This window comes from Watersipora subatra, chromosome 4, assembly GCF_963576615.1.
Source record: "Watersipora subatra chromosome 4, tzWatSuba1.1, whole genome shotgun sequence".
In the NCBI taxonomy this organism is placed as follows: Eukaryota; Metazoa; Bryozoa; class Gymnolaemata; order Cheilostomatida; family Watersiporidae; genus Watersipora; species Watersipora subatra.
In genome coordinates this window covers 26,333,887-26,355,368 of record NC_088711.1, presented here as the reverse complement: position 1 = coordinate 26,355,368, position 21,482 = coordinate 26,333,887, and the positions used below count along the sequence as shown (strand labels likewise).

The window sequence follows — 21,482 nt, the reverse complement described above, 5'->3', positions numbered from 1 at the left end:
ATTATTAATACAACAACTTTAAAACAATGTTTTGATGTCATAATAACTGAGCTTCTAACAACAACCTTCATTCAAGCCAAATAACAAAAACAGTATCGTTTGTAGAGCCAAAATATTATTCTTTCCACATATTAAACACAAAGTATACATAAGCAGAACGTTGTAAGTTATTTTTAAATAAATACATGCGACATGGCTCAGATTCTGCTGTTATATTCTTCCTTTACCCGTAAAACGGCCAAACTAATATTTAATCCATTCACTAACGAAAAGGACAGAAAAAAAACTCTCTTAGATCTATTTGACAACGCATTATATTTCACACCCATAAGGAATTATGAAAAAAAAACAGTAAAAATGAGCAAAAGCAGCAAGCACATGTGTGGTTATTAGGCAGCTTAAAACCAGAGAGCATAATTTGCAGATTAATATCGTGAGAGTAGTTCGCATTTGGCCTAATCAGCATAGCTTTAGCGTGAAATATGTTATTTAATCAAAGCAGTTTTTATTACACTACTAATCCTCATAAAATAAGCATTACATTAGTGGAATAAATAAAATAAATACAAAATTGTTACTTTTTGTAAATAAAAAGGAGATAATTTTACTGGCGCTGAACAGTTTGTTTTGTATGGCAACATGACGACTCCAATACGTAATCTGCTACGATAGATCCTGCTTATATTTTTGAAGCTCGTAAGAGATTCTTTGTGGAGATCATTGCAAATTGCAATTGGGTTGTGCACGATTTCCGAAACTGATCTTTGCTTATTACAGCGGCCGCCATAAATAGCTGTACAACTCGGCCAACCCAGCATTCAACTTACAGTAGCTGCACTTTGGACAAAAATATTCGAAATGGCGAAACATGCGCCAGCCTTTATCAAAGGCGCTATTGTTGTTTGTGTGAAATACTGACATTAGGCTCTACGCTAACAGCTGCTACCAAACTATTGCGCTTTGTTGTAATCAAGTACATTGTACTTTAATTTATACGATAATTGCCTTGACATCGTCGTAAAAGTTTATGCTTGCTATAAATTATATGTTTAACTAAAGGTACGTAGTAATAGTCGTAGCAAACACTAGTAATAGTTTTATGATGCGAGTTGCAACCAATGTCAACAGTGAACTTTAAGAGTTTTATGTAGAACAATTAGATGGTATTGAGTTTGTTTTCCTTATTATGCTAAGTATATTTTGATTAAAACTACAATGGCTGGTTAGCCAAAAATATAATACGTGTTCCTCACATGTTAAAGTAAACACACTTCCACAAGAAGTATTTCTTAATTCTTCCATACTTTAGCTTATGAAACTTTAATGAAGTGTTAAACGTTTGTGTCTAGTCTACTTGGTTATCTCATTCGCTCTCGTGTGGGTGCATTATAGAGATATCAACTCGTTCATTTTTTTTAGTTAATTGTTATATTGTGGATGTTAAATTAGGATCTTTGATCAAAGTAGTAAGAACAAAATGAAGAAAGTAAATGTCAATGCCGCCTTTTTTTTCTTTTTTTATTTTATTTATTTTTTATTTACAAATATTTATGTTATTGTTATTATTGTTATGCTATTGATATCATGACAAGACGACCAAATTCTACAAGGCGACAAGAAAACCAACAAATAAATAGTAAATAGAATATTGTCATCAGAGTTTTACTCTGAGACTGTGCTTGCTGACAAGGCATTGGGCTCGGATCCAATCAATGCCAAAATATGATTAAAGTACCAATATTTGGCCACATCACAAGATATTGCTTTTCTAATTACCCCTCTTTATGGCGCCTTACAGTGCCTCGCGTTGCGTGTTCACAACTCGAGTTGTGAACACGCAACGCGAGGCACTGTAAGGCGCCATACCTCTTCGAGTTCCACTCATTTTGCTATGTAGTACATGGTCCTTTATATCAATGGCTATGTTATTATTAAAAATTCTATTGAGCATATTTCTATCTATTTCTGATCTTCGGTTTTCTAAAGTAGGCCTGTTTAAAACTTTCATTTTCAATAAAATTGAGTCTTTCTCGAGTATGTCAGTATACTCTTTCTGTGTCAGTATTGAGATTTTAGAGAATAGCATCACTCAACGTATTACAGACAATTTTTTCATTGTACAGAATCATTGTCATTGCTGGAATGTGTACCTTATTTCTTGCTATAGCCACAACTTATGGATACCGCTCTTGAGTGGAATAAAGTGGCTGGTAGTTAGAGGTGGATCGAGACAGGTTTTTAAGTTCGAGACTAGACTCGAGACTGTATTGTAAAAATTTGAGACTCGAGGCAGTAAAATAATGAGTATTTGGTGATGATTTTCCTACACAAGGACTAGTGCACTTGATATATGAAACTGATAAACCTCTTTTTAATTTGAATTTTTTCCTGGTCTAAACTATTTAAATACAGAATTTTAGTTGCAATATTTTTTGTAAACAAAAGTAACACAAACTGCTCTAAAATGGCGAAGTTATATATTTCTAAGAATTTTGACCTTGATTGATAATAATTATTTATAAACATATTGCTTTGTACATGTATATTTTTACCATCTATTGAATAGGTCTTACTTTATTTCTTGCAACTTTATTTTCTTTCTTCTGCAGCCATGTTTTAACAACCGTGCGCAGGCGCTTTAGTTCTAATTCCTGTCTCAAGTTTGGCAATAGTTGAAATCGATCCAAGACGAGACAGGTCGATACTCGAGATGTCTCGTTCCACCTCTACTAGTAGTCCTTACATTTATGTGTAATACTCAACTAGACTCTTTTCTAATTAATTGATTATTTCATTTATTTTGTAATTTCTCTAGTACGATAACTACAGGTGGCTTGATAGACTAGCCGAGTTCAATTCCTCTCTGATATTAATTAAAAGTTGTAAATAAGTGTCTAGCGGACCACTAGCTTATCAGGTCTGCATTATATCTAAGCACATAATTTGACAAAATCATACATACAGTGCAACCTCGGTTCTCGACCATAATCCGTTCCTGAAGGTGGTTCAAACACCGAGTTGTTCGAACACCGAAATCATTTTTCCCATTACAAATAATGTAAATCGTTTCAATCCGTTCCAACACCCTGAATGTTTACCTTGTTAGTACACATACATTTATTTGTACAGCAAAATGGCAAAGACACAAATAACATAAATGTAACCCGTAAAACGTAATGTAATTACTATCATAATCTTCCATACGAAAGATTACGCTAACATGAACGTGTAAAAATAAAAAAAGATAAAGAAAAGAATTATGAATAGGATTCTTTAGGATACAGGATGTTCTTTTCTCTTAAAATATCTATCCAATGACACTTGCTTCTGCCTTCTTTTTAGCACTTTTCGGAAATGGTTTATGATAGTGCCGTTAAAGTCATTGATGACTCTTGTGGCTGCAGCTTTATCAGGGTGGTGGAGTTCGCCGAAATTCTGTAACTCGGCCCATTTGCTACACATTTGTTTAATCTCGGACGTCGGGACATCCTTTCTTGGCGACAACAGTTGGTCACGGTCAACGCCGCTCAGCATCCGGCGTTCGAACTCCGATTTTTGTTCGAACTACGAAGCAGAATTGCTTGAATTTTTTGTTCGGACTCCGATTTGTTCGAACTGCAAGTCGTTCGAAAACCGAGGTTACACTGTATGTGGTAAAAAATGCTGTTTATTGAATAAAGTCTACAGTGGACAAGTGTGCTAGCAGGCCGAGTTATCAACTCCAAATGTGTGAAACTCTATGGACAATATTATGACGACAAGAATAATTTGTAAGAGTTTTGCTTAATTTATATCATACCAAATTTAATATTTTGTTAAATTTATTAAAAAGTGGCAGAAGCAACTTACTGACCTTGACTTAGAATGGACCTCATGCAATAACGCGTTGTCGTAGCAGTCTGAAATTTCATCACAATACTGACGAGATGTTTGCCTGCGAGCGTTGCAATGGATTTTTCATCATAGAATTATGCAAATGTATACAACTCCATTCCGGGAACTTTTGGATCATATGTCTTTATGTACAAGTAGATGATGAAGCATACATGTAAGAGCTTGCTACAGTTTATGTACTTTCATGGTTATACCCGCTGCTATGGTGTGTGACTCATTATTGGCAGTGAAAATGCATTTGTAGTTAAAGCTATTTTGGTTAATTGGTTTCAAACTTTTCCTTATCTTGTTAATAAAGTTGTCATTGGTTATTTATATGTGGTAGCTTCCTCCTGAGAGATAAGAATGTAGAGAAATGGAATGCTCCATGTTGCTCACAACATTCTTCTTGTCTATTGAGCTATAGGCTACTAATTGGCTTCTGTGGGGTGCCAACAAAAAATAGTTCACAAAAATCTCTGATCCAGTCAGTTGATGTCAAATTACCTTGGCTGGTATATTAACAACATTTTATTTTCATCAAGTTACTCCACAATGCAAGAAAAGATAAAAGAATGGCAAGACAAGTGAGAAACCAACTATTACTTACAGCCTTTGGTCGTTAAAACAGCCTTGACAAACTTTTCAGTTATTAAATATTTGATAATTAGCCACTCCTTCATTTGCAGGCTGCTGTCTGTATTGCTGATGGACAAGATTCTGTCATAAAGTTAGTGTATAATATCCAGTTATTTAGTCGGGCAGCCATTACCAATGACAGCTAACAGTTCCAACTTGACAGTCTCTGCTATCTCACTTCCTACCACACTCGCTGCCGCTGCCCCTGTCATCAGCACAACATTAATTAGTACAAGCACACTCAACACCTCTCTCATTGATTCAGTCAATGTTACCAACATCACCAACTGTGATGAAATATTCTTACAAACTCCCGCTGCCAAGGGTATCACCGGAGTATGCACTTTCCTAGCTTTGCTGATCACCTGTCACCAGGTTGGTACAATAACTCTACTCGTTTGCCTGGCAGCATTCCTGACCTTGAGGTGGAGTTTCCTTCTGTTAATTGTTATTTTGACTGGCATAGTATTGCTATTATACCTGTGCCACTTGTCGCTAGGATTGGTGGAAACCTTCACTTTTTGGTTGTTTCCCATAGAATAACTGGTCCTATCTCTATTGCATCGCTATTTGTTAGGTATGAAGCTGTATTCAAGGGTGACTCAGTCTATGTCCTCAGACTCAGACTATGTCCAGTGCAAGACCAGTTTTTATGCAGTTGTTTAAGCAGTCCGAGATGGCTGCCAACCAAATATCTGTGATTTGTTGTGTGGTTTGTATAAACCAGCACTGCTGATGCTCACCTTGTCAAAAGCCTAGCCAATGATTTCTTGTCAACAGTTTCAACTTTACTGACCCACTGTTGGAATTACAGTTATTCTCGATATACGTGCTTAAAGCACATCAATTATTTAATTTTATTATATAATTTCTGTCTTCGTCTTAATTTTTTATTATCTGTTGCCGGCTTGGCACTTTTTTCCTCACTTTCGCTATAACTTTTAGTCGGCCTCTTAAAAACTTTTCTATGACTGATCCAGCGGTAAAGACCAAGTAATGCTGTTCTCGAACATGGCCCTTCGCATACTTGGCCATTTAGTGGCTATCAATAACCGGCTCGTATGTTCAAATCTCAACGGTTTCTTATTATAGCTCAAGGCAGAAACTTGCTCGAAATCTTGCTCGTATCTTCATTTTTCCATATGTTGGGGCACTTGTATGTGGAGGCACTTGTATGTGGGGGCACTTGTATGTTGGGCACTTGTATGTGGAGGCACTTGTATGTGGGGGCACTTGTATGTTGGGCACTTGTATGTGGAGGCACTTGTATGTGGGGGCACTTGTATGTTGGGCACTTGTATGTCGAGGTGTGACTATCTCAATTCATAGCAATTCATAGCATGGTTTGACAGCGTCTGTAATTTCAATTATATATCTCTATGGCACAATTAGGTGTTGCAATGTGACAGTTACAGCTAAACCAAGTAGTTGCAAAACTACAAACCTGTTTTATATATATGAGATGTCATTTGATAGAGTTGTTGTATTTGCAAATGCCATTTTTGTGCACAAAGTATAGGTTTATCCACCACAATGTCTGACTATGTAAGCCTTGTAAAACCGATCACTGAGCAGCAGCTCAACACAACACACCGTGTTGAATCACAGGAAAGCTTTCATATAACGCTTTCTTAAATTAAGCTAGATAATATAAAAAGCTTGAAATAGCTTTCCTGTTGGTTACAGGCTCATCCAATGTAATAGGGGAAGCGCAGGGCTGTTCGTTTGCTTTAAAACATGCCTCTGCTGTACTAGGGTATAATCTGCGCTGTTTTCTTTGACATTTTCCTAGAAAGATACTGCAAATGGTTTCCTATAGACGATTTGGCGATTCATATGCTACTTGCAGATAAGATATTCGAAGCAGATGTTTGTCTGATATAAAAGTTGCAACTGGGAAAAGTGTTCTTTGACTACTATTGATTTCGATGAGTTAGCAAGGCCAGTTTTGCGCCTGTGTGAGCGTTTCCTCTCAGACGCGTTTAAAATATGTATTGTAAAGTTCAAGCTAGTGAACTCCTGTGTTTAGGATGAGAAATTTGTAATATACTAGCGCTGACTCGGTAGTAGTAGGCTTATATACTAGCGCTGACTCTGTAGTAGTAGGACTCTTTTTATAATCGTTGGTGACTTTCCATGATACGTATCTCCTATCGGTTTAGTCTAATGGATACAACTACTTGTGAATAGGTTTATGAAAGGTTTTTCTCTTATTAACTGGTTTTATTTGTTTTTATATGCTTTATAGCACGTTTAGATGTAGAGATTAGTTGATGCAAGTCTGTGTGAATATGAAGTTGGCAATCCTCAGCCTGTATCAGAAAAGAAAATCATTCCACATAATTAGTGTGCTGCCAAAACCAGTGTTAAACTTTCTACAGTACTGTGTAAGCCATGTCTATGTTAGATGATGTTTTAGTCCTGCAATGATTGGCCGATGTTTGGATGGCCTCTCAAGCCAATAATGAGAATTTGTCGTTTCTTCGTTATCACTAACAAGCTCTCACTGTGTGTTAAGGATAGCCCTGTTGGTGATATGCTAAAAAATCAATTCTCACATTTCAGGTTCTTTTTGGGTTTTAGTCATGAAAATAATTATTTTAATGGATCACCTTCCATTGTAGTAACTTTTAAAAACCAAAAAGTGTAATCGATGAGAACAGACTAAGCCAATGAGATATGAATGGTGCACAAGCCAGCATACAGTGATAGTCTTATGCCACTACAGACATGTGTCACATACATTTTGCTGTTATAATGCTATGTTATATCACTTCTGCTGTAGATATACACTCACATTCGCTATTACTCCTGTCCGAATGAACAGAGATGGATTGTACGAATACTTTTCATTGTACCCATCTACTCATTTGACTCTTGGTTGAGCCTTATGTTTATCAACAATGACAGTTACTACGTCTATTTTGACTCAGTGCGAGATTGCTACGAAGGTATGATTAGTGCCTGAATCAATATCAGTTGTTTTTATGATCATGTGTCATGATATTTCACGATTGACTGCGGTTTCCCATGTTAGTCGCTGGCCTCATAGGTGATTATTTCACCCACCGATGTCATTGACAGTTGGTATCAGCCTTGCTGTTATTATACCTGATCGAGTGGGCATTACCAGGCTGTTAGCCTTTTGGTCTGTTAGCCTCATGGCTAGTAATTGCCCAAGAGGCCTCCTGATGGACTTGATAATGCGCTCATATATAATGGCCTTTCTTTTCCTGTCATTTAGCTGTTGTAGTTTATAGTTTCCTGGCTCTCTGTTACGAGTATCTCGGCGGAGAGTCGGAAATTATGAACTGCCTCAAGAACAGGATAATACAGTGAGTAGTCTCATTGTGACTTGACTGGAGGTCCTATGCTGTCTGAATAGCAGAGCTGCCTTCTAAAAAACTGACTGGCTGTTCTAGAAACTTGCTCTAATGGCCCCTATTATCGCTCTCTCAGCTCCGCTTGATAAACATTTTTGTCGTTATGTTAAAGTGACATTTTTGATATATATGCGGATTCTTATCTAATTTATTATATTTGTAACTGAATTATTTGTTGCCGATATGCGAGTGTTGAAGGCGCATGTGGTTGAATCGATTGAATCGCGAGTGGCCGTAGATCTGTAGATATCAAGGCAGCATTGGTCTCCGATATTCTTCTTCACTTCACAGCTATATTCCCCGCTTATGCACTACCATCTTTCACTGTTATCTGTTGTAGCTTTTGTTATCTATAGTTTTTTGGCGTTGTGCTACGAATATCTGGGCGGAGAAGGTTCAATTATGAACGAACTGAAAGGCAAGACAATTAGGTATGATAGTATTATTTTAGTCTCGTTACTTCCTGTCAGTATGTTGTGTTAGATACTGGTTTCTTTATCTGTTCACCAGAAGGACTGCAGGTATTCACTGCATGCATCTGTTTCGGTTTTAAAATACACTCGTGTTAGTGAAATTAAGTATTTACATGTCTATGCAAAAACCATATTTGGTAGGCCTACTTATAAAAATAATAAAAAGCGGTGTCTTGTATGATAAAAATTCCATATCTTGCTAAAAAATTGGAATGAAATGTCGGAACGTTGATGTCAACATATAATATTTCAAGTACGAGTTCGAATCCCCTGCAATGTAATTTTTTCAACCTTCAGTCATGGCTTCAGACAGACGGACACGACTCTTATTATAGTAAAGACTGCTTATATTAATATCTACATCAATGCTCAGCCTGTTTTCTATGTTTTAATCTCAAGCTCGACTTTGTTTGGCGTCAACATTAGCTTCGCATCAGCCTACCTATGACTTGTTACACTAAACATGAGCTGCAGGCAAGTCAGTCGCAAAACATAGGATTGTCTCCTCATTCACACAACTTCCATAAGCATGTACATGTATATGGTTACTGAACTAATGTGGGTAATTACTAGATCCTTGAAAGTAGATTTCATAAACAATGCTTGACACAGTTAATAACGATGGATAGTAGGGAGATGGAGATGCATGAAGGTAGTCTGCAATAGAGATGAAATTGCCCTGTCTAGTGCTACAAATATGTATATACAGTATACCAATGGGAGAGGGTGCCTTCAGATTTGTGACACGTAGAGGGTACATGATAAAGTACTTGTATATATGTAAAGGTACATGATAAAGTGTGTGTGGTGTTCAGATTTAAATCGGGTGCCCTCATAATTGTATGAAAAATACAGTAATTCTTGCCATCTTGTGGTGCACGATGGTATGCGATAGCCAAGGGAGGGTCCTTTGACCATGGGTAATCGCATTCATGGGATTACATCATCATTATAAATAATTTAGTGTTTGTAGGCTACTCGCTGTACAACAAATATGTTCAATTTCTATTGAAGTCATTTACGGGTCATCGATCAAACAGTTGTCATGTTGAAATTTCAGATCACTGCGATAAGACAAATTAATGTTTATGTATGTACATAAGACTAAAAAGGAGCGTTTATCATGCGACCTGTTCATCAATAGATATCACGGTCTGATAATCTTCATATATATTTCTCAAAGTTTGTGCGTATGTATGTGGATATGTATGTAGTTCCAGTTATAGCTATTAAAATCTTGGAATAAAGAATCCATATTGCGTAAGATTTCATCTCGGACCCTCCTGTTTGCCAGTCCGACACCTTACCAATTCAGCCACACGAGCTTGATGGATTCATTAAGCGCTATATGTATGTCACTCACTCTATGGGAGCAAATATGCTACAGCTCTCCATCACAAGTCATTAGAATCAGTAGCTCTTATTAGTAAGCTTACTCAAATTATCCATTGGCAGTGTGCCAAGCTAATAGCAAGTGACAGGCAACTCGCATTAACTCTAATTGTTTATAAGCTGATTTTTAATACCCGGGCAACGTTAGGTAGCACAGCTGGTTATTAATATATCAATAGAAAATACAGGCCGAACTGTTGATAGTGATTATGGATACTTTGGGATTAGTTCATCTTGCGAGGGTGTACGATAATGTAATGCTTCTCTTGGCAATAAATCTATCAATTTAATCTTTCCTATAATGTGAGCCATGTTTGTTTGTCCGACTGTCTGAAGCCACAGTTAGGGGTCAAAAGATTGCCTCATACGATGCTTGAATTCGAGATTTTCATCTTAGTAGGCAACACTCTAACACCTCTCCACCAATCGGTTGCCTTCCGGCATCGATTGAATAGTTGGGCTGATACTTATTCTCTGTGCTTTTCCGGCAAACCTGATGATCTCTCTGACTGCCAGGGTGCTAGTATAAATAGAAGTTAAAGGTTGACTTGCAACAAAATTCACATTACAGTTATTTGATATCAAAAGATTCACTATGTCTTACTCTGTTGTGTTGTAGGTGCAAAATATGTGGAAATGTGATTGCAAGCTCTTAAAAGCTCAAAAACGAACAGTTAATCGCAGCCACACGAGACCGCCGTAGTTTGGATTCTCTTTCCAAAACAGCTCAAATGTGACGTAGTTGTGGTAGATGGTTTCTGTTTACACTTTCATGCAATCTTATTCGTCGAAATATTTTCACAAATATACTTCACGCATTCAATAAAACCATGTCTATTGTTCTTACGCGTCTGTTTTATCGTCATTGTAATGCTGTCACTTTTAGCAGTGATATCTTATAACTTAACGTAAAAATTCATTTAATTTTTTAACTTTACCTCGAAGGAGTGCATATCATTGTCTGATAATCATGACGAGCCTGTTGGTCACCTGTGATAATCGAAAAGTGCTGCAAAAATTATTTGCGAAGTATTGGGTCACATGATCAGATTACGACTTGACGATTAGATCAAGCCGAAAAGAAAATGTAAAGTAGCGAGCATCTATATTTGATACAGGGTCTTCGGTGAAACCCGAAGTGTTTGTCATAAACTAGTGCTACGATAAGTTTTATATTGAGCTTTTTATTGGCCTTTCAATTCACGTGAGAACATCACGTGACAAGACAATAATCAAACTTTCATGACTACGTCAGATAAATAGATTCCAATCTACGGCGGCTTTTCGTTTTTGAGCTTTTAAGAGCTTGTAATCACAATTCCACATATTTGGCTTCTACGACACAGCAGAGTAAGACATGGTGAATATTTTGATACCAAATAACTGTAATGTGAATTTTGTTGCAAGTCAACCTTTAACCATTGCCAATGGCCTTTATCAAATGATTTCCTTTGCCGAAATTCAACTATCATTTAAATATTACTTCTATTACTATGTTCTATTACTATTAATATAATGTTACCTCTATCACTAAATATTACCTCTATTACTATGAAATAATACACTGTGACATTGGCAATTTGCAGTGTCCTATGTAGCAAGGTCAAAATAGTTGTCATGTGATGAACTGAATAAATCTGTTGAAATTTCCCTTGGCGTAGCAACGCTCTTTTACATCCTCGATTCTGATATTGCAGATCGAGCTATTGTTATGGCACTTGCTGTTTTGCTGGCCGGGAGTACACTATTACATTTTTAAGGTTCTGCAAACAGGTGAGTTTTGAAATTCTTAGCTATGACTGAGAGCTCATTAGAATGCAAGAGTTCAATGGTGTGCCTTAATCGTGTCCATTGGCTGTACAGGGTTGTAGATAAGGTAGTGATTAAAGGTGTGACAGCTGTCGATGTCTATGTATGTTGAAAATGTGGTTATGGGCAGACAACTTCCCTTTGATTAAATGTAACCACCTTGTAAAATGATTTGTAATGGTTTAGAATGGTACAGATCTATCACAAATGCAAAGTTTTGACTAGTAAAGTACTTGAAAGTAACCATGACTTGACTTTGGTTTGACTTGAAAGTAACCATGACTTGATTTTGGTTTGATTTGAAAGTAACCGTGACTTGATTTTGGTTTGACTTGAAAGTAACCATGACTTGATTTTGGTTTGATTTGAAAGTAACCATAACCTGACTTTGGTTTGACTTGAAAGTAACTGACTTTTCGCTTGACTACCCAAAAACATTTAATGCTTCTGGATATAAATTATTACCATGTCATTTATTGCCCGATGCTTTTCTTATACATAACTTAGGATCTGTTTAAGATAGTATGAGATTCATCATGACAACAAACCTTTTAGCTGATATCATTATTGGGGGCGTTATCGTATGCCTAAATCTTTAGATATACTTTGTTAAGGACTTGAGTCTTATTGGGTGGCGCTGTCTATTGATATTTGTAATCTCTTTTGATGTAGCTGAAAGTCAGCAAAATTTAATATCAGTAGAATTTGCGTTTTGTTTTGTTCCAACAGAAACTGTACATGTAAAATGTAACCTTTAGCTGCATTAAAAGTAGGTAAACAGCTGGATAACATGCTACATAGATGTGTTAGAAGTATTGCGCTGTAGTTGGCATTTGAACTGCCCATTGGGGGAAGTGCAGACCAAGAGAGGCGAATTTAGAATTGGTTTGGCTATAAATCCAGGCAAGAAGACATTATTACTTGATAAAGTTGTTACAATTTTTGTGTCACACCTCCTTTGAGGAGCTTTGAGTTGGATTAGAAGGTGGCATCATGAGAAGATTACTTGCTATAAACATTTAATGCCTTTGTCAGCCATGATTTTCTGCTCGAAGTTTTGTGTGTCGATAACACGATTGATAATTGTCTTGTCCGACTCTCAAAGTTTAGTGAAAACATTCCTTCGACGAGAAGCAGACAAGGCATTATAAAAAACTTTAATCTGCATAAAAAATTTTTTTACTGTTTTCATTATCTCGTGTGCATTCGAGTCAGACATATTGTATGGTTAAGTTACTGTAGTTGGTCTTCAACTTATCTGAAATCTATTAGACATTGAAACTTCTAAAAAAATTAAATTAAAATATTTGTAGAAAAGGTAGTAGGATACATATATTTGACCAGCTGTCTGATATACAACTGTCAATCCCTGTTGCTCTCTATTGTTTCAGTAATGATGCCTTTTTTTTGTTCGTTTTCATCCAGGCTACTCTGCAGTTTTGCGTCGTCAAACCTGTAATGGCTATTGTCACAATCATACTGCAGGCTTACGGACTGTTCAACGATGGCGACTTTAGGTATGTATCTAATGTTTGATACTTCGCTAGTTTCTACTAATATCTCTTGTATCCGTGGCGAATTACTACTAGGATTGTTCAGTTACGGTATGTCGGATGCGCTCTTCTCCGCATGACCCAAGGGCAGTGGAAAGGCGTCTCCCTTTGTATGAATGCATTCATTTACATAGAGAATTAGCTTTGTTTTCTTCCAATTATCTCTCTACTGTGACAGCGTGATGCCTAGCATCAAGATATTTAGCAGTGTAGTTGGCAGGTGGTTATGCTAATAAATACAAAATGTAAAATGGTTTGTGAAGATGCTACTTGTGTGCGCTAGATAGGGTGTCCTAGAGCGATTGGTGTCATAGAGCGGTCGGTGTCATAAAGTGGTCGGTGTCATAGAGTGGTCAGTGTCTCATAGAGTGGTCAGTGTCGTAGAGTGGTCAGTGTCATACTTTGGTCGGTGTCATAGAGTGGTCGGTATCATAGAGTGGTCGGTGTCATAGAGTGGTCGGTGTCATAGAGTGGTCGGTGTCATAGAGTGGTCGGTGTCATAGAGTGGTCGGTGTCATAGAGTGGTCAGTGTCGTAGAGTGGTCAGTGTCATACTTTGGTCGGTGTCATAGAGTGGTCGGTATCATAGAGTGGTCGGTGTCATAGAGTGGTCGGTGTCATAGAGTGGTCGGTGTCATAGAGTGGTCGGTGTCATAGAGTGGTCGGTGTCATAGGGTGGTCGGTGTCATAGAGTGTTCGGTGTCATAGACCGGTCGGTGTCATAGAGTGTTCGGTGTCATAGAGTGTTCGGTGTCATAGAGTGTTCGGTGTCATAGAGTGGTCGGTGTCATAGAGTGGTCGATGTCATAGAGTGGTCGGTGTCATAGAGTGGTCGGTGTCATAGAGTGGTCGGTGTCATAGAGTGGTCGGTGTCATAGAGTGGTCGGTATCATAGAGTGGCCGGTATCATAGAGTGGCCGGTTTCATAGAGTGGTCGGTGTCATAGAATGTTCGGTGTCATAGACCGGTCGGTGTCATAGAGTGTTCGGTGTCATAGAGTGTTCGGTGTCATAGAGTGTTCGGTGTCATAGTGTTCGGTGTCATAGAGTGTTCGGTGTCATAGAGTGGTCATGGGAGGAGGGTACCTAACATCATGGTAGTAGTATCGTGGTTGTTGTCAATGAGAAAAATGTTTGTAGTTTGTTTTTCATAGCTAACCTGTTGGTAATGGCAATATCTGCTCTCTTTTAGATTTGTTGAAGCTAGCGATATATATTTATCTCAACCTATTTATTGAGGTTTCCATTCAAGTATTTAACAACAAATGTTCTGACAACTTTTAAACCGCAAGGGAAATAAATGCATTCACATTAAATAATAACCAATTAACTAAAATATTCAAACATACACCTTTACCAAATCGATATTTTTCTTGTCTCTATACTTGTCACAATATATATATATGTCTATTTAATAACATTTTTATTGAGGTCTTTATTCAAGTATATAAAAACAATAGTCTCAACAACTTATAGACTTCAAAAGAAAAAATGCATCCGCAGTAAAGAATCGCCAATTAAAGAGACGATGGATTAACAAAAATATATATCCCTTTTGTCTATAGTGGCTATATCTGCCACCATCATTGAGAAACGCGGTATGTGTGCACTCAGAAAATTCCTCTTGCACTGGCTTACCCAAACCACCGATGTTTAGATTATTCAAGGTTTCCGTGTAGTAACAAGGAGTTGCCTGCACTATGTGGTTCATAATTTAGATATATTGATGTTCTAAGTGTTACCGTTTATACAAATCTTGTTGTATTTGCAGTCCCTCCAACGGTTACTTGTACGTTACCATCATATACAACATTTCCATCACGTTAGCCCTCTACGCCCTTTTCCTCTTCTACTTTGCCACGAAGCATATCCTCAAGCCTTATGATCCTGTCATCAAGTTCCTCACCATAAAGAGTGTTATCTTTCTTTCATTCTGGCAAGGTGAGTAACTAGTACCTGTATGGAGTAGGTGTTTGCTGTTGCTTCCCCAATTACCTGACACTGTATGCTCGTTTACAATTGCTTTAGTCGGTGCATTTTAATATCATTGTAGGTGTTGCACTCGCTATTCTCGGGCTCTTAGACATTATATCACCTATTTACTCCGTCTCCGGTAAACCTTTAGCAGCCGGAACTGTTGCTGCTGGATGGCAAAACTTTCTCATTTGCCTAGAGATGCTTTTAGGCAGCATAGCATTGAGGTAGGTGTGGTCAGACGACGAAGTCTCATCGAAAGTGAATATTTTATAATGAACTCCGAGACTCTTTCGACTGGGACATGCTATGAATTGTTCAATAGTATTTTCATGCCTTCCACGCACCCTTTTCAAGTGTGTTGGTACACTCCTCTCTCTCTCAGCCGAGTCGGTACACTCATCTCTCACCCGAGTCAGCACTCCTTTCTTAAATAAGTCAACACTCTCCAAAGGTATCATGAACAACTACTAACTAATTATGGTCTCAAGAATTTTTTTTCAGACGTTCTTGGAAGGTCAAAACTTGATATCTATGTTCCTTATCATGACGTGCAACCATGATTTGTGTATGTCTGTGGCTATTTTAAGGCGAGTGTAAGTTATGCACTGGGTAAATTCTCTTTCTGCCTATTGCTGTGGTGGATGAGGTCATTTTGCTAGTTTGCCTCTCGATCTATGCATGCCCTTATTTATGCCCCGGTCTTTCATATGACCATATCTGTTATTCTTATGTATATTGGAGTTGGCTTCCCTTTTTCAATGCAGTGTCAGTGTAAAACTTTGTAGAAAACAATTGAATATAATTTTACATAAGAAACGGCTAAAGTTTACATCTATCAAATGGTAATAAAGGTTTCTGTTTAGGCTTCTAATGCCCGTTTATATTTTGCGAAATCACGATCGATTTCAGCTAGTTGTTCGTTTACTTAAACACAGTCCTTGACCTTGCAATGGAAATGTGGTACAGATTGATGTGGTGATGTGGGTCATGGGCAATAGATTAATTTATTTATTATGTGTACTTGAATTTCTAAAGCTGTTGGGAGTCGTCATATCTCATGTTACTACTTGCATTTGATGTTCTACTAATCACTCTTCTACTAAGGAATGTTTACTTCAACGAAAGTGAAGGAATTGCTACAGAAACTAGCTGTTATTGTGAGTTTGTGAGCTAAACTTGGTGGTGAGAGATGAAGAGTAAATATTACTGATGAGTCATTGTCTGTTTGGTGCAGGTTTGCATTCAACAACAGCATATATTATGAAAAGTACAAGCAGAGTAGGAACAAAACAGTTTCCCTACAGAGCATCTCAAGCAACCTGAAGGAGACAATGAATCCTCAAGATATTATGACAGATGCCGTGCATAACTTCCATCCAACCTATCAGCAGTACACGCAGCAAGGTATCATCCTCAAGCTCTTTATGTTAGAGCGTTTTTGTGGTGTCACCTTATGGGTATTCTCTCTTTATTCATACTACTTAGGTATAGTAATTATATAGTCTCTAGCATCTTCTTGAAGTTGCATCCATACTTATGTCATAACCATTTCTGTGTCATAACCATTTTTGCGATATGTTTTCTTGTTTATCAATTTGGTCTGTTAGTGTTATATCACTCAAACTTCAGTACAAAGTTAGATAAAATCATTGCTTATGTCAATGTTTTATTTGGAGTTGTCTCATCTCGTAGGAGCTGGTATGAGTAGGGAGGATGAAGTAATTGAAAGAGAGCGGGAGGAGAAATATCTCGAGCAAATTCGAAAGGATGAGGAACGCTACCAAGCAGCTGCAAATGAGACTGAAACACCTGAGCCAATCAAGAAATCTGTTGGCATATTTCCTCGCAAAAAGAAAAAAGGAGAGAAGACAACTTTGTTGGATGATGAGGATTTTCCTTGACTGTTGTATTTAACAAGACTTTCTTGTAATGTTGATGCTGTGCCACATTCTTTTTTAGACTTTGTATTGTTTTTACTGTTAGTCTGGTAAATGAATAATTGGGGTTATTTTGCTGTTCAACTGATTGTTGTACAAAATATAGATTAATTCAATTATACAGGTTGTCATATTAGCTGTACATTGGTTTTGTTGACTTGACTGTTTCTGTCATTCTAGACAAGCGACATGTATAATTGTATTGGATGAATTATTTTAATTACGATATTTTTTGAGAAACCATTATTTATGTAATAAATAAAGAACAATACAACATTGTAACATTACTTGTTTGAAGAAAATATTTAATGTATAAACAAGTGACTCTAGAAATCACACATGCAGGACTTCCAATTTATCTCCATCAGTCTTCCATGAAATACAATTGGTTGGTTGCTTCTGCCGCGAAAACGTTTGTTCAATCGCATTCAGACTGCTGCTACAAGTAGGCGGCTGTCGGAATGGAACGAAACCATAATCTGTCATGTGGTTGTCCTTTGTTTGACCTACCTCTTCACCGTATGAACTTCTGCCACCTACGTGTAGCCGTTGGCCACTCTGATGTGTATTCCAGATGGGTAGACGAGTGCGGTGCGTCGTGTGATCTACGATGGAATTACCCATACTGCTATACATTGCTATTTCTAAGTCTTCTGGCGTCTCATAAATTCTCGGCTCACTATGGATTTCATCATTTAGTTTTTCGTGAGAAGGATACATTCCTCTTGAAATGTCGTTATGAATACTGGCTTCTGTAAGGAGCTGCCTTGCCTACAAGCATAGGATATCTTACTACAGGAAGTCGACTGGGCTAACATTTTATGGCTGAATTAGTAGCATGGTACATGGTACATTATCTTCATTCTCTTGGGTCTGGGCAGAAGGTGTACATGTTTTTGTTTGGTCATATATCATAATATCATTGCCCTACTGGTGGTTGCAAAATCTCAAGTCATCAAATAACTTTCTTGCCTGTTTCAAACAAAGACAGATATGACTTACATCTAGAGGCATAAAATCACTGCGGCAATCGGCTAAGTGCTGCGGTGCTGTGGAATCTCGAAATGGTGCTGGATGGTGGTTGGTAGAAAAACGTCTCTCCCTTTCATCGAAGGTCGTAAGCTCAAGTTCATTGACATCGATGGCGGAGTCAGCGCTGTGTTGCGACTCCTTGTCCGTGCTTTCGATATTTTTAGCTGGAGCAATGATATAAAATAAACTGGAAACTAATACACAAATGAAAATTGCAACAACCTTACTTTGACCTACTTCAATGATCTCTACAGCTGCTATGAAAAATTATGGTTGTAAAAGTTACTCGATTTAGCATTCTAGTTAGTAATCATTGAACTGACAGTTAACAGAAAGCACCAACGCCATGTTATCCTTTCTAATTCACCGCATCTTTCAAAATCATTCTTCTAAAAAAAACTGCGACTCCGTAAAGAGTTATTTATAGCTTTCAAAATAGCTTGAACCTGACTAAAATCAGACAAGAAGTAATGTCGAAGCAAAAGTTAGTACCTCTCTCTCTGTCTCACTAGCAGTAGCCAAGATCTCAACTATAGGGTTTATGTATAGTAACATACCGTTGCGTTCTCCACAACTTGTTGTGTTGTTGTTTTTCTTCTTTCGAAATTCTAATAGCTTATTGCGGAGGTCACATCGAAACCAACAGAGGAGAAAGCCGACAAAAACTCCTATAGTAATGACAGTCGGTACTAGTATTCCTATATAGAAGAGAATGTTCAGGTTTGTGTCCATCGCTTTTACGTCAAAACAATTTGTTTCAGGTCAACATCATTCATTAAGATGATATCATGTTTCCTGCAACAAAAAGTCAAAAGTATCATAAACATAACTAATAGCCAGCTTTGCACTTGACCTAACCAAAAGGAAAACTGCTACGACATACGCGCAGATGTATTCCCAGTTATCAATTCATGAGGTATTACAGATACTAGAAGCCTGGCAGCTTAGTGCAACGTGAGAGATAACTATGTGCACAATTATTCAGAAATGCAGCAAGATGGTTGAGTGGTGCAGATGGTTGAGTGGTGCAGATGGTAGTGCGCCTGGATGTGATGCCAAATGGTTGAGTTTGAATCCCAGGAAATGCGATCTTTTTTCAACAGCCAATTGAGGCTTCGGACAGACAACGGACACGGATCTTATTATAGTAAAGACTATGTAAATTTTGTGTATGCAACGCGTATTACACCTCTTCCTTCAGGGCTAGAAAAGTATAGCATGAAACAGAGGAAACCATTTGATTTTCAAGTTAATGGCTATATGAAGCTTGTCAACCTAACAGATAAATCAGGATATTAAAACTATTTATCACTTGAACAAATTAAGAGATGAAGTGGTACTCTTTCACAAAAACCTGATAAATTTTAGACCTACACTGTTACATTTTAAAACGATATCAATAACGTTATTTTTAAATCGGTACTGTTAACAACTAAAAGTAGAACCCTGTGCTGCCGTTAAAAGATGTTTAGAATGCTTTCAACTGAAACATGTTCTGAATGTGCATGGGTGGGTTAATGTTAAGAGTTATTTACATGTATATCATTCATCATTCCTAAGGATTTATTTTGAGAACTATTTAATTCTTCTCAATAATTCTAATAATTATTCTTAAGAATTATTCATGTTTTTTTTAAGTCACTTTCACGCTTTTTAGAAAAGGCTTAGTAAGTCTAAAATATGTGTAGTATATGTAATTAGGGAAGTGTATTTAATTGTTCATTTTCTTGTATATTTTACTTCACGATGAAACTTATGACATTATTTGTGTTCAATATGCAGAAAGTAAGTCACTAGCTCATGCAACTTTACACCTTTGTCATATTGATAATGAGACCATCATTCCAACTCGCACATTTCAGTTAAACAGGAAGCTGAACACATTTTGTTTCAATGTTTTATCATTGTATTTACAATCTAAGCTGTCAAGATGCACTCAATAAATCTGTGTAAAAACTAAAACACGACAGCTGTTTATGCAATTGTCTTAGTTATTCAAGGCTTGATACTAGGGTATCTAGTGATGCGCTTTTTGCGCTGAGCAGTTTTGATGAGATTTGTTTGTGGTTGTCACTCTACGGTGAATTACAGAAATATATTATTATGTGTAAACTTTGAACGTGGGTAAAAGTTATTCCAAGAACTGCACACACAGAATCAAGGAAGTACTAAAAACGATTTACTTGGAACATTTCATAAATTAACATTAAGACTTAATTTTAAGTCTGTACAATTGGTTGGATGTATGAAACACAAACCTTCACCCATCAAAATTTGTCACGAATTGGGTGTAGCTGCTCGTCCCATGTCCGTAATTCACCTCTCTGAGCCATTATTCACAAAGCTACCCATTCTGAGCCATTCTGCCCCCCTGATCACCGAATAAATTTTAACCCAACACCAATGGAGAAAAAACAGAAATTACTTGTTATCAGCAGTACTGAGTCAAAGATACGCGGTTTGGCTATTTATAAGGCTTATCTAGTAATATTAGCTAAAGTTTCCTATAAATCAAATTCCTATAGTACTCAACATGAAGGAAGAGATCATTAGCTTAGCATAAAAAGTGATTAAAACAAATTAAAAACTCCCACAGACTTTGACAACTGTGGTGTAACACGGCCTCAGAACACTAACAATCTACAAAAAGCATATTCCCCTCTGAGGAGCTCGGATATAAATAAAAATATAATAACATAAATTACAGCAATTGATGGTAATCCGTGTAAATCTATCAGCTATTTTACCCTTGATGAATTGAGTTTGAGGACTGTGTTTCGCCTGTCCTGTGGTAAGTGCCGTGCCTGTGGTAAGATTGGCGACTGCTCAGTGCATATGAAACAACTAGTATAGTTGCATAATGACTCATTATCCCCCCAGCGCTTGATCAAAACCAATCGGGGCTACAGCTTTTCTCACACACATTTCTTTGACTATTACAACTATTGAAATTATTGAAACTCCTAGCAAGTATGAGTGATATGAGTGTAAGCTGATTACGGTTTGTGCAACGTAACGTCTTTTCAAAAGGTTGAATGAAACCACAGGCGCAGTCACCTACAAAGCTACCAGCTAATCTGTCTCCCGTCTCTCTATAATCTGCAGACGTAAAAGTGTATTTTATGAGACATCAAGCTTATTGTGCTCTACAAAATTATCATGTAATGCAAGAATTGTCTCCAATATCATCCATTTTATGAGATTATCATAAAACATGCTAAAGCACTACATAACATAAAATAAATAGAAGGTGGATACTTCTGTAACTGGTACAAGATAGTTCTGCCCCATTTTGTATCTTGTAACTCCTGGTATTACAGCCTTCATTGGTTTAACGTAACAAGACGTGGACAATGAACAGAGATGGTTTAGTCAACTCTATGATCTTTGCCAACCTCAGAAGGCATTACGTAATA

At 37.3% G+C, this 21,482-nt stretch overlaps 2 protein-coding genes across 2 annotated transcripts; one reads left to right on the top strand and one right to left on the bottom strand.

Moving 5' to 3' along the window:
• The first annotated feature begins 914 nt into the window (after positions 1-914).
• LOC137395238 (transmembrane protein 184B-like) lies at positions 915-17,316 on the top strand. The gene is made up of 10 exons (XM_068082091.1): positions 915-1,059; positions 4,563-4,887; positions 7,298-7,463; positions 8,236-8,326; positions 11,458-11,533; positions 12,995-13,086; positions 14,892-15,061; positions 15,174-15,321; positions 16,332-16,501; positions 16,790-17,316. The coding sequence occupies exons 2-10, from the start codon at positions 4,648-4,650 to the stop codon at positions 16,996-16,998; spliced, it is 1,362 nt and encodes a 453-aa protein (XP_067938192.1). The 5' UTR covers positions 915-1,059; positions 4,563-4,647; the 3' UTR covers positions 16,999-17,316.
• Positions 17,317-17,367: 51 nt separating this feature from the next.
• On the bottom strand, positions 17,368-18,798 carry LOC137394099 (uncharacterized). Its single transcript, XM_068080818.1, has 3 exons — positions 18,624-18,798; positions 18,037-18,230; positions 17,368-17,805 (listed from the first exon to the last, which is right to left on the bottom strand). The coding sequence occupies exons 1-3, from the start codon at positions 18,796-18,798 to the stop codon at positions 17,368-17,370; spliced, it is 807 nt and encodes a 268-aa protein (XP_067936919.1).
• Between the last annotated feature and the right edge of the window lie 2,684 nt (positions 18,799-21,482).

Coding starts and splice junctions, on each gene's coding strand:
- LOC137394099 (XM_068080818.1), bottom strand. CDS start 18,798: ATGGACACAAACCTGAACATTCTCTTCTATATAGGAATACTAGTACCG. Junction 18,231..18,623: donor AAGTTGTGGAGAACGCAACG/GTATGTTACTAT, acceptor TCATTGCTCCAG/CTAAAAATATCGAAAGCACG. Junction 17,806..18,036: donor GTGATTTTATGCCTCTAGAT/GTAAGTCATATC, acceptor CTATGCTTGTAG/GCAAGGCAGCTCCTTACAGA.
- LOC137395238 (XM_068082091.1), top strand. CDS start 4,648: ATGACAGCTAACAGTTCCAACTTGACAGTCTCTGCTATCTCACTTCCT. Junction 4,888..7,297: donor TGCTGATCACCTGTCACCAG/GTTGGTACAATA, acceptor CTTCTGCTGTAG/ATATACACTCACATTCGCTA. Junction 13,087..14,891: donor TTCAACGATGGCGACTTTAG/GTATGTATCTAA, acceptor TTGTATTTGCAG/TCCCTCCAACGGTTACTTGT.